Source organism: Ursus americanus, chromosome 4 (assembly GCF_024610735.1).
Source record: "Ursus americanus isolate L20-20 chromosome 4, mUrsAme1.1.p, whole genome shotgun sequence".
Classification (NCBI taxonomy): Eukaryota; Metazoa; Chordata; class Mammalia; order Carnivora; family Ursidae; genus Ursus; species Ursus americanus.
Window position 1 is genome coordinate 92,764,922 of NC_142130.1, and position 12,559 is coordinate 92,777,480.

Here is a 12,559-nt window from a genome sequence, read left to right on the forward strand (position 1 = left end):
AAAAAAAAAGGCAAGTTTGCTGATCTTACATCTTCTTGTTTTTCTTCCACGTGTGTTATCAATAACTGAGATAAGTATCTTGATACATGAATATGAATCTAGTCTAAGAAACTGCATTATTTTAAAATCAAAATGAAATTGACTCCATCAAGAGTTGGTGAGAACTTTCAATCTTTGAATGTCATCATCACAGTAGGTTCCTCCATTTCTAGGTCCTGGAATTGAAAGCTTTCTGGTGTTCAGTGCACACTCATTGCCCCAAACCATAGAGATTCCTGCTTCAATGTCAAGCAAGGTCTTATATGGAGCTGGAATACCCAGGACTGGGCTCCAGCCCTCTAGGGGCACCATTCAGCCACATCTCTGAATTCCTGTCACTTTCCAGGGCCTAAACATTCATGGTGGTGTAGGTCCCCATTGTTTGTAAATTCCATAAAGCATAATCTTCTCCCATTCTTTGGGTAACTCCTCCCAACTGCCCTACTGTCTTAGCACTCTTCTTTTTTTTTTAATAATAATATTTTTTATTATATTATGTTACTCACCATACAGTACATCCCCAGTTTTTGATGTAAATTTCCATGATTCATTACTTGCGTATAACACCCAGTGCGCCATGCAATACGTGCCCTCCTTACTACCCATCACCAGCACTCTTCTTATCTCTTACATATTGTTCTCAATAATTCCCCCCTCAAGAAGCTTTAAAGGCTCAACCCAAACTACTCTATCCCGGACCTAGTGTTGGAAGAATGAGGTGCTGAGAGTTAAGATCAGGTACTTGTACCAAAAAAAAAAAAAAAAGTATGCATCATTCCACAGCAAGGTCAGCACCTGTGTAAATACACTAACAGCTGCCTGGCTTCATAACGTTTCTGTATTGCGTTCCTGCAGGACCACTGAGGAGGCGGCTGTGAGTGGCTGAAAGTGCACCTGGCAAGCATCAAAATTCTGGTCGCAGTCAGGCTCTACTTCTTACTTGCCCCATGGTTTTTTTGTTTTTGTTTTTGTTTTTAAGATTTTTTAATTTATTCATTTGAGAGACAGCAAGCATAAGCTCGGGGGAAGGGCAGAGGGAAAGAGAGAAGCCGACTCCCTGCTGAGGGGGGAGCCCCATGGAGCTGGATCCAGGAACCTGAGATCTTGAACCTGAGATCACGAACCTGAGATCACGACCTGAGCTGAAGTCAGATGCTTAACTGATGGAGCCACCCAGGCGCTCCACCCCATGCATTAAGAAGTATATTAGCTTCTTAGCATCTCTTTCACCTTCAGATGAGGACATGAATTCCACAAGGCTCTGAAGTCCATGAAGAAAGGCTTGTGTTTCATTTACTTTTGAGTCTGCTGGAACTAACTTCATATCTGCTATTGTAGGTCAAATCTTTGTTTTGAATGAATGAGGTAATGAATTTCTATCTCCAAGAGAGAGAGTGTCCTTCCAGGAAACTGCATTGTTATTATCACTTTTCTCTTATATCTCACAATATCCTCTCGCTTACCCCAACCTCAAGTCTTCAGATCAGCTCTCAATATTTTGGTATTTTTCAGAAATTGTTTAATATAAACCTGTCCAAGGAAGAGATAGGGATCACTTAAAAAAAAAAAAAAAAGCTCTAGAGATGTTTTCCCAAACTGTCTATCATTTGAATACTTATATTTTAAGATGTGTGCAGGGTCCATTTTTTACTCTCATGCCCCAACCCTCCTTCATACCACAGACCACAGCAGGTCAGACCCACAAGCACTATGCCTCTTCAGATGTGGTCCACAGACATTCGGGAGACGCCCCGTCTCACACCTCAGATGTGGTCATTACATACAAGAATGAACATCCTATTTGACTTTACATTATTGTATAAATCAAAAGGTCCTTAATTTCTCTGTTTCATTTTCTCTATGACTGGCATGTTTCTTTCATGAAGATTACTTTTCTTCTGCTCCCATGCCTTTGCTCAAGAAAAGGAAATCACCCTGCCAAGAACATAGTGTATCCATCAAAAACCTTTGCCTCCTGAAATACCACCTCCTTCAAGAAGCCTTCCCTGATCAGCCCACTAAGCATGGCCTCTGCCTCTTCTGAATACTCATGTGCAGGTCACATACTGTCTAGTCTCATACTAGAGGCTTTCCTGTACTTTTTCCTTTCCTTCTAGATTATAATCTCTCCAAGGGCAAGAACTCTGGAGCGCTTTTCTGTACCTCTCACAGTGCAATGACACCAAAGACACCAGTTACGTGTTCGTTGAATAAATGAAAGCAGACATTCTTGCTCCTCCTTGGTTTATATTGAACTCCAATAATTATGGTAACATTCTTTCTACTGGCCACTCCTATAGCGTCTGGGCCACAGGTGGAAGAAAGTGGGAACTGGGTTGAGGAACTAGACAAAGAAGACGGAAAATTCTGGTGGGCTCACAAGCTGTAAACGGATAGTCAAAGCACCCTGAGAGGGACTTCCCAGGGCAATTAACAGAAGATGTAGTTTCCAAGAATCCTTGACCCCTCGAAAGATAGCGTTCACTCAACCGAAGCTGAATATTCTGTAGCCTGGGCTCATTTGGTTTGATTTTGCATCACTTATTTTTGTCATCTGTGTGTCACTCCATAGGAAGAACAGGGTCCTTTCATGTGGGTTTCTCACGAGGCCTCCAGTAATAATCACAGCTCAGTTTCTTGCGGGCCAGGGTGACCCCCGACAACACACACACAAATGAACGTCACACACTTATGGTTCAGCCTCCCTCCACCTGTCTTCCCCTCCTACTATTTTTTCCCTCTTTCACCTGCCTTCCCAACATTACACGAATAACCATTTGTTTGCCCTTCCCAGGATGGTCGTCCATCCTGAGTCTTCCCCTTAATTCAGCTTTCTCAGAGAGGTAGAACAGAGCAGCGCCTATGCTCTGGAGTCAGACAGACCCTTGTTCAAAGACCCTTTCTCCTGCTTCACAGCCATGCGAAAGTGAATAAAAGATCTTAACAAGCGCTCAGCTTTGATTGAGCGAAGGCCATAGAACGCATTAGTGTTTTCTTTTTAATCGGAATTGAGCAGTTTAGTTGTAAACAGGGATTGGAAAGTGTTGGTTTAAAACCCAGTGACTGCTGTATAGTCCTACTTTCAGATGCTCTGGGCCACAGGAGCACAAAGGAGAAGCGCAGACATGCACCCAATGTCAAGTCAGAAAATAGAAGGAGGGGCGCCTGGGTGGCTCATTAGGTTAAGCCTCCGACTCAATCTCACCTCAGATCTTGATCTCAGGGTCCTGAGTTCAAACACCTTGTTGGGGGCCTGGAGCCTACTTTAAAAAAAATAAAATAATAATAAGAGAGCAGGAATATCTTCAAAGGAGAACTGTCCTACTGTCCAAGCTGAGACTGATTCCGCTGTTAAAAGAGAACAATTACTCTCCACTCTACATGTTTCCGGTGATGGGAGGGGGAGGGAACCCCCCTTACTCTGCTCTGCCCCGCCCCTTCCGCTCTCTCCCACAGGAAGAGACGGGACCTGCCCTGACCGGAAGTGGATTTTTCTTGTGTGACATGTCTTCTCTAAAGAAAGCAGGTCGTTTCCTCTCCTCCTTACCTTCCACCAATTTCTTGGAAGATCCTTGCCTTCTAGTCAGGAGACTTTATGGCTTCGTAACTTCTACCCTGAATTCTTTCTTACAGCTTCACTTCCGCCCCTACCCCTTTCTTAGGCTCTTAAAGGCACGAAGCCTTGGCTGCCAGCCTCTGCTGCTTGCCGGGAGGTGGAAACGGTTCGTCTGGCGCTTGTTGAGGCTCCCGGGAACAGCCTGACACGCTTGTTGCCACGCCATGTCTAATGCTGAGCAGACTGTGACCAACAAAGCCCACCACGGTGCATGCCGTTATGAAAAAGGGCTGTAGGAGCCTGGGCTTCCTTCCCAGTGAGGGAACGTGGAGGGGGAGTTCAGCCGTCTCACCAGCTGGCTGCTTCTGGCCGTGCACCTAGCCCTGTGGTTCCCGGCAGATAGGATGTGTTCTAACCTCCAAGCAGAGGGGGCTCAAGTCAACCCGAAGACGCAGAGCCACATCGCAAGTGAATTTGGGAGGATCCTAGTACCTATATGACATCAGACTCCCAAATGCGCTTGTCCGTTAGCCGGAGACTGTTCAAGAGGGAGGCTGCTAAGCTGTCCTGCATCTCAGACCCTCTTCCCTGATCTATGTACATGCATATATGACATTTAATCGTTTTGCAGAACCCAAATTGCATAGAAGAGAAAAAGTCCTAAACAGCCAAGTAGTCCACTTACCAAGCGCTGCTAAACATCTGATAAATAGTCACATGGTCCCTAGTGAGCACATCCCCATCCAGGAACTCCTGGGCCAAGGTTGGCCATTCCATATGCAGCTTCTCTGTTAAAAAGTTATTTCTTGAGTTCGGCCAATGGGCATCCCCATTGAGTCCACCTTTGGTCCTGACATTACTTTTCTGGATGTTCATTCATGCACACAACTGAAGACATTTACTGACAGCTTAATGTGGACATGCACCGTGCTGGGCCTTGGACTGATGGACCATAAATGTAACCGTGCTCCCAGGAGAGCCGCTGAACTGTGCCTTTAGTCATTCCACCAAGGCATAGTCTAGCGTTCCTTCATTCCCCTTGTCTCTCTCCACTGGACTTGCTCTAGCTGGGCTGTGTCCCTTGGCAAGTGTATGTCCAGAAATGAAATTGGAATCAGTTCAAAATGGAATAAATAACTCCTCTTTTACAATCCATTCTAGAAAATGCAACCTAAGTTTAGGCAGTCACGAGGAAAAACAGATTAAGAGTAGAGGTTTGGGAGTCAGATAGTGCGGGGACAAGTATCAGTTCATTCTCTTATCTTGGGTAAGCAAAGTAAATTGGCAAATCTGGGTGTCAGCAATTTTACTTTCAATTTGTATCACCAGGGCAATTGGAAGGAGTCGTGAAATAATGCATTTGAAGTGCTTTGTATGGTGTCCACCCCTTAGTTCATTAAAGGTTGGCTATTCTGCGTATCAACAAAACCGTACTTTTCTTTTCACATGTGCTTCTGATCCCAGGTGTTTTTGACACAGTGCAGGTCCTAACATCACAGAGTTCCAGCAAGTTTGTTAAACTTGCCCTGTTCCTTCAGCCTATTTGGGATCCTGCATTCATCATATAACCTATTGTCTTCGTGTAACCTATTCATCAAATAACGTATCGGGCTTGTCTTCACTGTACCTTCAATGTCCTCATCCTGGTAAGGTGCGGATAAGTAAGGTCAAGGGCAGAGGCCTGGAGTCTGTCTGTGGAAACTTCCTTCCAGATGAGTGTTGATCTTTTAATGAGTATTCTTTGGCCATGCTCATTCAGCTAATCATGACCTTATAAAATCTTAAAATCGTTTTATGAAGTCTTCCCAGAATGAAATTTGGCTACCTTTTTGGTATTATTTTCTTTAGGAAAAATGCTGTGTGTCTATGGAACATGAAAAACTCCTCTATTTCTTTTTTTCCTAAAGTCCTTACATTTAACTTGCTTCCTCCAGAAGTCTGTAATTCAACATGTTCCGGCACAAATCATGATCAAATGATAATACGGCTTGCCCGACGGAATACTACTTTGTGAAAAACTTTTATGAGAAAATGAATGAAGCTATTTTGCTTTATAAAATTAATTTAAAATAAAAATTATAAGTTAGAAAAGTATGCATAGTTCCTTCTATATAGAAATAACTTGGGTTGCTTTTTAGATAGAATCAAAAGAATATGTAAATATTATTGAGCAGTTAGCATTAGCCCTTATGCTTTCAACATAAAGTTTTTCAGATTGGTCAGATTAAGACGATCAGACAGGCTGAAAGAGGCCCACATTGCCAGTGAGAGAGGGAGCCATGGAGGACATGGTTTCAGATACACAAGGCTACTGAGTTGTGCCTGGTCTACTGGGCAAACTTAGGGAGGTTTGATTGACCAGAGGTGCTTAGAAGCTAGAAGGGCATATATCCATGGTGTGAGGGCAGAATTCTAATTTGGCCCCCAAGATTCCCACCCCCTGGTATGCATGGCCTCCCTAACTCTCTACTGGAGTGTGAGAAGGACCTGTGAATATGATGGGTTGTCACTCCCACTATTAGGTTATATTCTATGACAAAAGGACTGTTTCAGATATAATTAAAGCCTTGAATGAGGGAAGTTTGGGTTGATTTTAGAAAGGAGGTTATTCTGTGTGGGCCTGGCCTAATCAGGCGAGCCTTTAAAAAATGTCCAAGAGATTCAACATGAAAGAGAGTCTCCTGCTGGCCTTGAAGAAGCAACTGCCTTGCTGTGGAGAGGGCCATGTGGCGAGGACTCTAAGTGGTCTTGAAGAGTTGAGAGTGACAGCCAGTAAGGAAGTGAGACCTCAGTCCAATTATTTGCAAGGACCTGAGTTCTGCCAACAACCAGTGAGCTAGGAAAAGGACCCAAGCCTCAGATGAGATCACCGTCCTATCTGACTCCTTGTTTTCAGCCTGGTGAGACCCTGAGCCAAGGATCCAGTTACCTTGTGCCCGGACCCCTAACCCACAGAAGGTATGAGATAATAGATGTGCATTGCTTCTAACTGCTGGGTTCATGGTCATGTGTTCCTGGGCAATAGGTAACTAATACCCATGGGGATGAGTTAACAGTAGGGAGGAGAGCTGCTCAGAGGGCCCGTAACTCAGGAGGACACGTCCAGAGACAACTGGCTTCCCCAATGGTGGATTTTCACGTGGCCACAAGAAAACCTGTACAGGACTGAGATTTCCCACTGAACATCGCTCGTGGAGACACAGATTCTCTTTCCCTCGGTGGCAGTGGTTCTCAGACCGCAGCATGCGTCAGAATCACCCGAAGGGCTTGTCAGAATCCGTGGTGGGGCCCCACCCACAGAGTTTCTGATTCAGTAGGTCTGGGCCGGGGCCTGAGAATCCTCACGTCTAACAAGTTCCCAAATGAGGTCGATGCTGCTGACCCTGGGACCTCACTTTGAGAACCACGGCTCTAGGATAAATAAAGATGTTCTAGTTTCTTTTAATATTTGACTTCTATATGCAACCTTTCCCTCATTGGATATAAAAACACTTTAACACATTTCTAAAACCAAGGTTAAGATAAAGAGAAGAACAGAAATTGCTATAATTTTGAGGAGCCCGAAGTGTCTTTTCTTCTCCAATTAGCCATCCCAGAGCTTGTATTAAGGTGGAGTGATGAGACACCAATTAAACCAGGCTTTAAAAAAAGCCATGTTGGGTCCACAGGTAAAGGTCCATTTGGGGGCCTGAGGACATCTGTGTTTTCCGTCTTTGCCATCAGCTCCAGTGCCAGAGAGTCAGGAGTCCTTCCTGCGCCCACCATTCAAGGCGAGGCCCCTCTGGGCCCTTGTTCCCAGGTGACAGGTGCTGCAGTGACACAGACAGGTGCTTGGGAGGGGCAGGGACTCCTCTGAATGCATCGGTCCTTACAGACTTATTGGACCTTCCAAGACTTGGCAAAGGCATCGGAGTGGGAGCAAAAACAAAGTCTTGCCTGAGATGTGGGAAGAACAGGGATGCCACCAAGTGCCCACAAGGCTATGGCAGGGATTCCACTAATGACAAAGCCCCAAAGACCACTGAAGACAAGAGGGGACAGATCTCTCCCCAGGAGAAGTGATACTACGCAGGGACAGAGAGTGTACAACAGGGCAAACCAAGGGATTGGAGAAGCAGAAAGAAAAAAGGTTCATATTCAGTTACGAATATGAACTGAAGCACGCTCAAGTTAGATGAAGACAGGAGCAGAGAGCTAATGTTATTTTGAGACGTAACTTAAGCATTAGTTATTTGGGCGAACACAGCATTATCATGTTATCCGAAATTATCCCAGTGGCTCACGCTTGTCATAAAGCTTGCTAATAATCTGGGTTGGGGAGGGGTGTGTTGGAGAACTAACTGGAAACATGTGCTAAAATTGAATATGATAATCAGGTCTTATTTTTATTATTTTGCTCATGATATCATCTTGGAGGAGTGGAATTGTGTGATTATCCCAGTAAGCTTGTATTTCTATGCAGAATGTAGGTGTCCTTGACTTTGCATTCCAAAATAAAGATGACTGATCTTTTCCATTAGAAAGGTTTGGGTCACCCCAGCTGCCAGCTTTTAGGCTTTTATTTTTTCTCCTGAAGGATATACAGGCACTTTATGGACCCTTCCCAAGCTGCTGCAAAATGATTGATGGTTGGACTTCTTTTAACCCAAGTAATGCAGAGTGTCTAAAGCTTTAGTAATCGGATCCTACTGACTTTCAAGACCACTGCCAAAATATCCATAGCACAGAGGTTTGGCAACTTGATTTAATCATAGCAAAAGGATTACAAAGTGCAAAACAAGCCCCCAAACAGCTATGAAATGGGCCAATTCAGAAACTGACTCAGGCTAAGAAGTCGTTCAGTGTCGCTGTCTCTCACTGGCTTTGTACCCCAACACTCAAACTGCCTTCACCTTGGCCAAGGTTGGAGGCATCTGTGACACACGGAAGAGAAAAGATGTCAAGGGAAATCGACTTGAGATCATAGACACAGCGTCTGGTGACGTGCCAGGCTCAGGGCCGGTGAATCCCAAACCAAGACACCCAGGGCATCCCGGTGCGGGAAGAGCTGGCGAGGTCCTCTGAGAGGGAAGCCACATGGCAAATTTAGAAGCTGTCCCTTGTTTCTTTAGAGTGAGAAACTGTGGCTCTCCGTGATGGTTTATTCGCCCACAAGAATTCAGTTTGCATTAAGAGCCTTGGCTTGTTCACCGTTCGGCAAATATATTATGATCACAGCGGGGATTAAAGGTGATTTTGTGACCAGACGCTGATGTGGAATTTGTCACAACCTCGGCTTCAGAGGCCTCTTTCCGTTCTGGGCACAAATATGGAGGTTCCCATGTGAAACCTTTGGTCCCTCTGCTCCAGAAGAGGGTAGGAATCAGAGAAAGTGAGCAAGAAGGGCCTGGAGAGGCCAGTGCCGTTTGGGAGCCAAACACCCTATTTGCTTGGCTCTCACTTGCATGGGTTCCTGGACAAAACAAAATTCTAACACAAAACCCAAAAGTTCAGCACACGCTCCTGTTAGGCAACTTTGGTCGCTTAAAAAAAAAAAAAGTGCAAATGCAGACTCCTGTGTAAATCTGATTTGCCATGCTAGGCCAAGCTTGTTTTATTACATACATTCTGCATTCTAAGAACTAATAACCATATTGTAAACATTAAGCATACAGAGTTAAAATTCAAGGCCACATTCTATCATTGATTGTCTCTTTTGTCGTGTATCTTTGGCTGGCCGAGATCAACTCGTAGTGTATAAATGCATAAGTTATATAATTATTATATAAAAAGGAAAAAAAAAACATGGACTTGTATACTTCATTCTGACAAACGCACAGCGTTCGCGACTCGAAAGGGACACGGAGCCTCTGCCTAACCCAAATGCCCAGGTGGTATCGGATGGCGGCAGCTGATCAGGCAACCTCTTACCTGACCCTGCGGGGACCGGAGCCCCCAGCTCATGATGAGGTCCCCAATGTTTCTTTTAAATATCAGACAATTCCAGTTAAAATTTTCTTTTGACAAACAAACAAACAAACAAACAAAAAAGAGAGATGCATATTTTTGTTTCGGAATTCTACCACCTCCCTGTTCCTCCGCTGCACGGTCTTCTTCCTCGTAACTGCCTTCAATAGAACACTGACCGATTAACCCGCAAGTCTCCTCCACTCGTTCCTCCAAGTCTCCGCACTGTCCTAAGTCCCATCTCTACTGCTCGACAGGTGTCTCTCCCAGCCCTGTGGCCGCCTGCTCCTCTGCTCCCTCCTCCTCTACCTCCTCCAGCCCTCCGTCTACACCCATACACTCACTGTCCGCACACACGTTCTCAGCCCCGCTGCCCTGCTGGGCTCACAGTTCCCACAATACTGTCAAGGAGTCAGTTGGCAGCCTCGGGTCGTCTTCCCAGTTGGCGAGAGCTGGTGGCTCTCCACCCAATGGAAAGAATCTGATTTCACCCAGATCAGCAAGTCCCGCTGAGTTCCACGTGGCCGTTGGTCCATGGGCCACAGTCTCTCTCTTTTCTTTCTCTTTTTCTTATTTTTGATATGTTTCTATTTTTAAATACAGGTAGTTTTCCTTAAAATGACATTTCAATGGTATGTTAGGTCGAGACTGCGTTACCACGGTCGCTTTACTCTCACCCCCCCTTGGCATTAGCAGGACCCCAGACTCTCCCCGGAAGTTTGTTCACTTCTTAAGAGCACTTTCTTTGGCACTTTGTCCTTGTGACGTCATGCTTCTACTTACAATGTCTTTTACAAGGTTGGTCCACACATGGTATGTCCATACACATTACGTTGTAGCATCCTCTTTTTCCTGCAGTAATACTTTAGCAATTCCCTCCCACCAAGAGTCTTTGGATCTCTCCCTGGCTTCCTCCCCCAGCGCCAGCCAGGCTACTTCATTCCTCATGAGGCACTTTTGATTCACGCTCTCCAATAGAGTTTGTGGCAATTTCTTGGTGATCGTATGCTGTTGGGAAAGGCCCCCCTCCCGGCTCTAGTAGTAAGTGCCCAGGTGAGAGGGCATATGGCTGGCCGGAAGCCTCGTGTTGGGGTATATACCTCCAGTTGGCGAATTCCAGTAGGGGTTTGGGGCGGCGAAAAAACTGGATGATGTCACAGGGAGGGCCGGAGGGTGGGGGGCCACAAAGTTCATCTTCTGAGGGTGGGCGTGATAGGAGCCCATGTAAGGGAGGTCCGAGGGGTACTTGTACAGAGATGATTCTGGAGGGTGGGGCTGCAGGGCCTGGGCAATCCCATGGAAGTCAAACTTGTAGGCGTAGCGCTTCCCGTGGACTTTGGTCATGATGTTTTTGTCATAGTAGTAGCGGAGCGCCCGGCTGAGTTTATCATAGTTCATATTGGGCTTGCTTTTCCGCTCTCCCCAGCGCCGGGCAACCTCATCGGGGTCGGTCATCTTGAACTCCCCGTTGGTGCCTTCCCAGGTGATGCAGTTGGAGTTCGAGCTATCCGACAGGAGCTCCAGGAGGAACTGCCAAAGCTGAATCTGTCCACTCCCTAGAGGGGGGGGAAGAGGAAACGGGACACCCGTGAGAACAGGCTCGGAGCCGAAGGCCTCGTTTCTTCAGTGACAGAAGTGGGTGCTCGTGGTGTTCCACGCAAATGCCCTCAACCCGGCCCGTGCATCCGTCAGCTGCTGGGCTGGCCGCAGCTCTCGCCCCACAGCCTCCCTCCCTCTTCTCCAGAAAACTGCCCTTGGAACAAGAGCTGCTTCCCCCACCCAGGTAGCTCACGGCCCGAGGGGCTGAGCCCGTGGCCCAGAGGCCCATCTCCTTGCCCCGAGGAGGGGCCGACTGTGTAATACTGTCCGTAATCCAGAGCAACTCGGGGATCAGACCATGGCGAGATGCGGCTAAGGCCACCAGCCCCCATAGCCTGACCCCGGCCCTTTGCTGCTTCGTCACATCGTCTTTCCCAGAAACATACACTTCACTGATGGCTTGCACAAGTATATCCTCACCCCAAGCTCTGGGTCTAGGGAACCTGCCCCGAGGCGAGGATCCTTGGTGACTATCAGGCCGACCCACAGATCCGAGTCCTTTATGGAATGCAAAGAATTCCTATGGGGCCAAGTTTAGGTTGGTCCCATCCATTTCTGACTTCCTTAGAAGACCAGCCAAGTCCACTTTGTGTTTCAGGGGTGAAAGGGTTTATTTTTCCTATTTTGTGAGGCAGAAAGTGCCATTATGTTGATGGCAATAATGACTTAATACCATTTATATTGGCAAGGTCAAGTAAAATAATAAAAGTCAGATTTAGGAAATGAACTTCTAAAAGTTTATGGAAAAACATAGAGAATGGAAGTAAACACCGTTATTTCTAACATAACATTTTGCTGGCACCCAGAAAGCAATTCTGTCAAAACTTTTCCTAGAACAGAATTAACCCACTCAGAATGAGGAAGTTTAGAAAAAAGTTGGCTCTTTTTCAAACCAGATCACCTATTTCCAGTACTTAGGCAACTGCATCGTAACGGAAATCCACGTGTTGCCCCTGCATTGCGATGCCAATTGTGTTCAGAAGACTTTCCAGAAGAAGAACGGTGTGCGGCTGCAAGCCTTTTTGGGGAACCAAACGAGACTTCAGCTTTGTCTGAGATCTCATTTAGCCGGGCGTGTAGGGTCAGGATTGTTTTTTTTATCCCACTGGAGACGCGTGGATGTGGATTTTCGGTTTTAATAAACTCTGAGAAAAATCCAGGCACATCATTCCAGCCACCGTGTTACACTACTTTAAGATGACTGACGGCTCCCCACAGGAGAGAAACATGCAAATATCGACTGCAATATTGAGCCCCGGGAGAAGCTAAGATGTGCTGAACAGATTCGAGAAGCTTTGCAAGCAAATAAGAGGCACGTCTTTCCTCCCAAACTCCAGCTACAGCATTGCCTTGGCCTTATACAGAAAAGATTACTTTTTATTACACACCATCAGTAAATATCAAGAGATGCGATAAAAT

At 46.0% G+C, this 12,559-nt stretch overlaps 1 protein-coding gene across 5 annotated transcripts in view; it reads right to left on the minus strand.

Annotated features, from left to right (window-relative positions):
• Positions 1-9,154: 9,154 nt before the first annotated feature.
• Positions 9,155-12,559, minus strand: part of ERG (ETS transcription factor ERG) — a 177,059-nt gene continuing 173,654 nt past the window's right edge. For all 5 annotated transcript variants that reach the window (XM_045813481.2, XM_045813480.2, XM_045813478.2 and 2 more), the window contains one exon: positions 9,155-11,097. In XM_045813481.2, the coding sequence (XP_045669437.1) occupies positions 10,577-11,097 (521 nt within the window). In that variant the 3' untranslated portion in view covers positions 9,155-10,576. The remainder of the gene's footprint in view (positions 11,098-12,559) is intronic.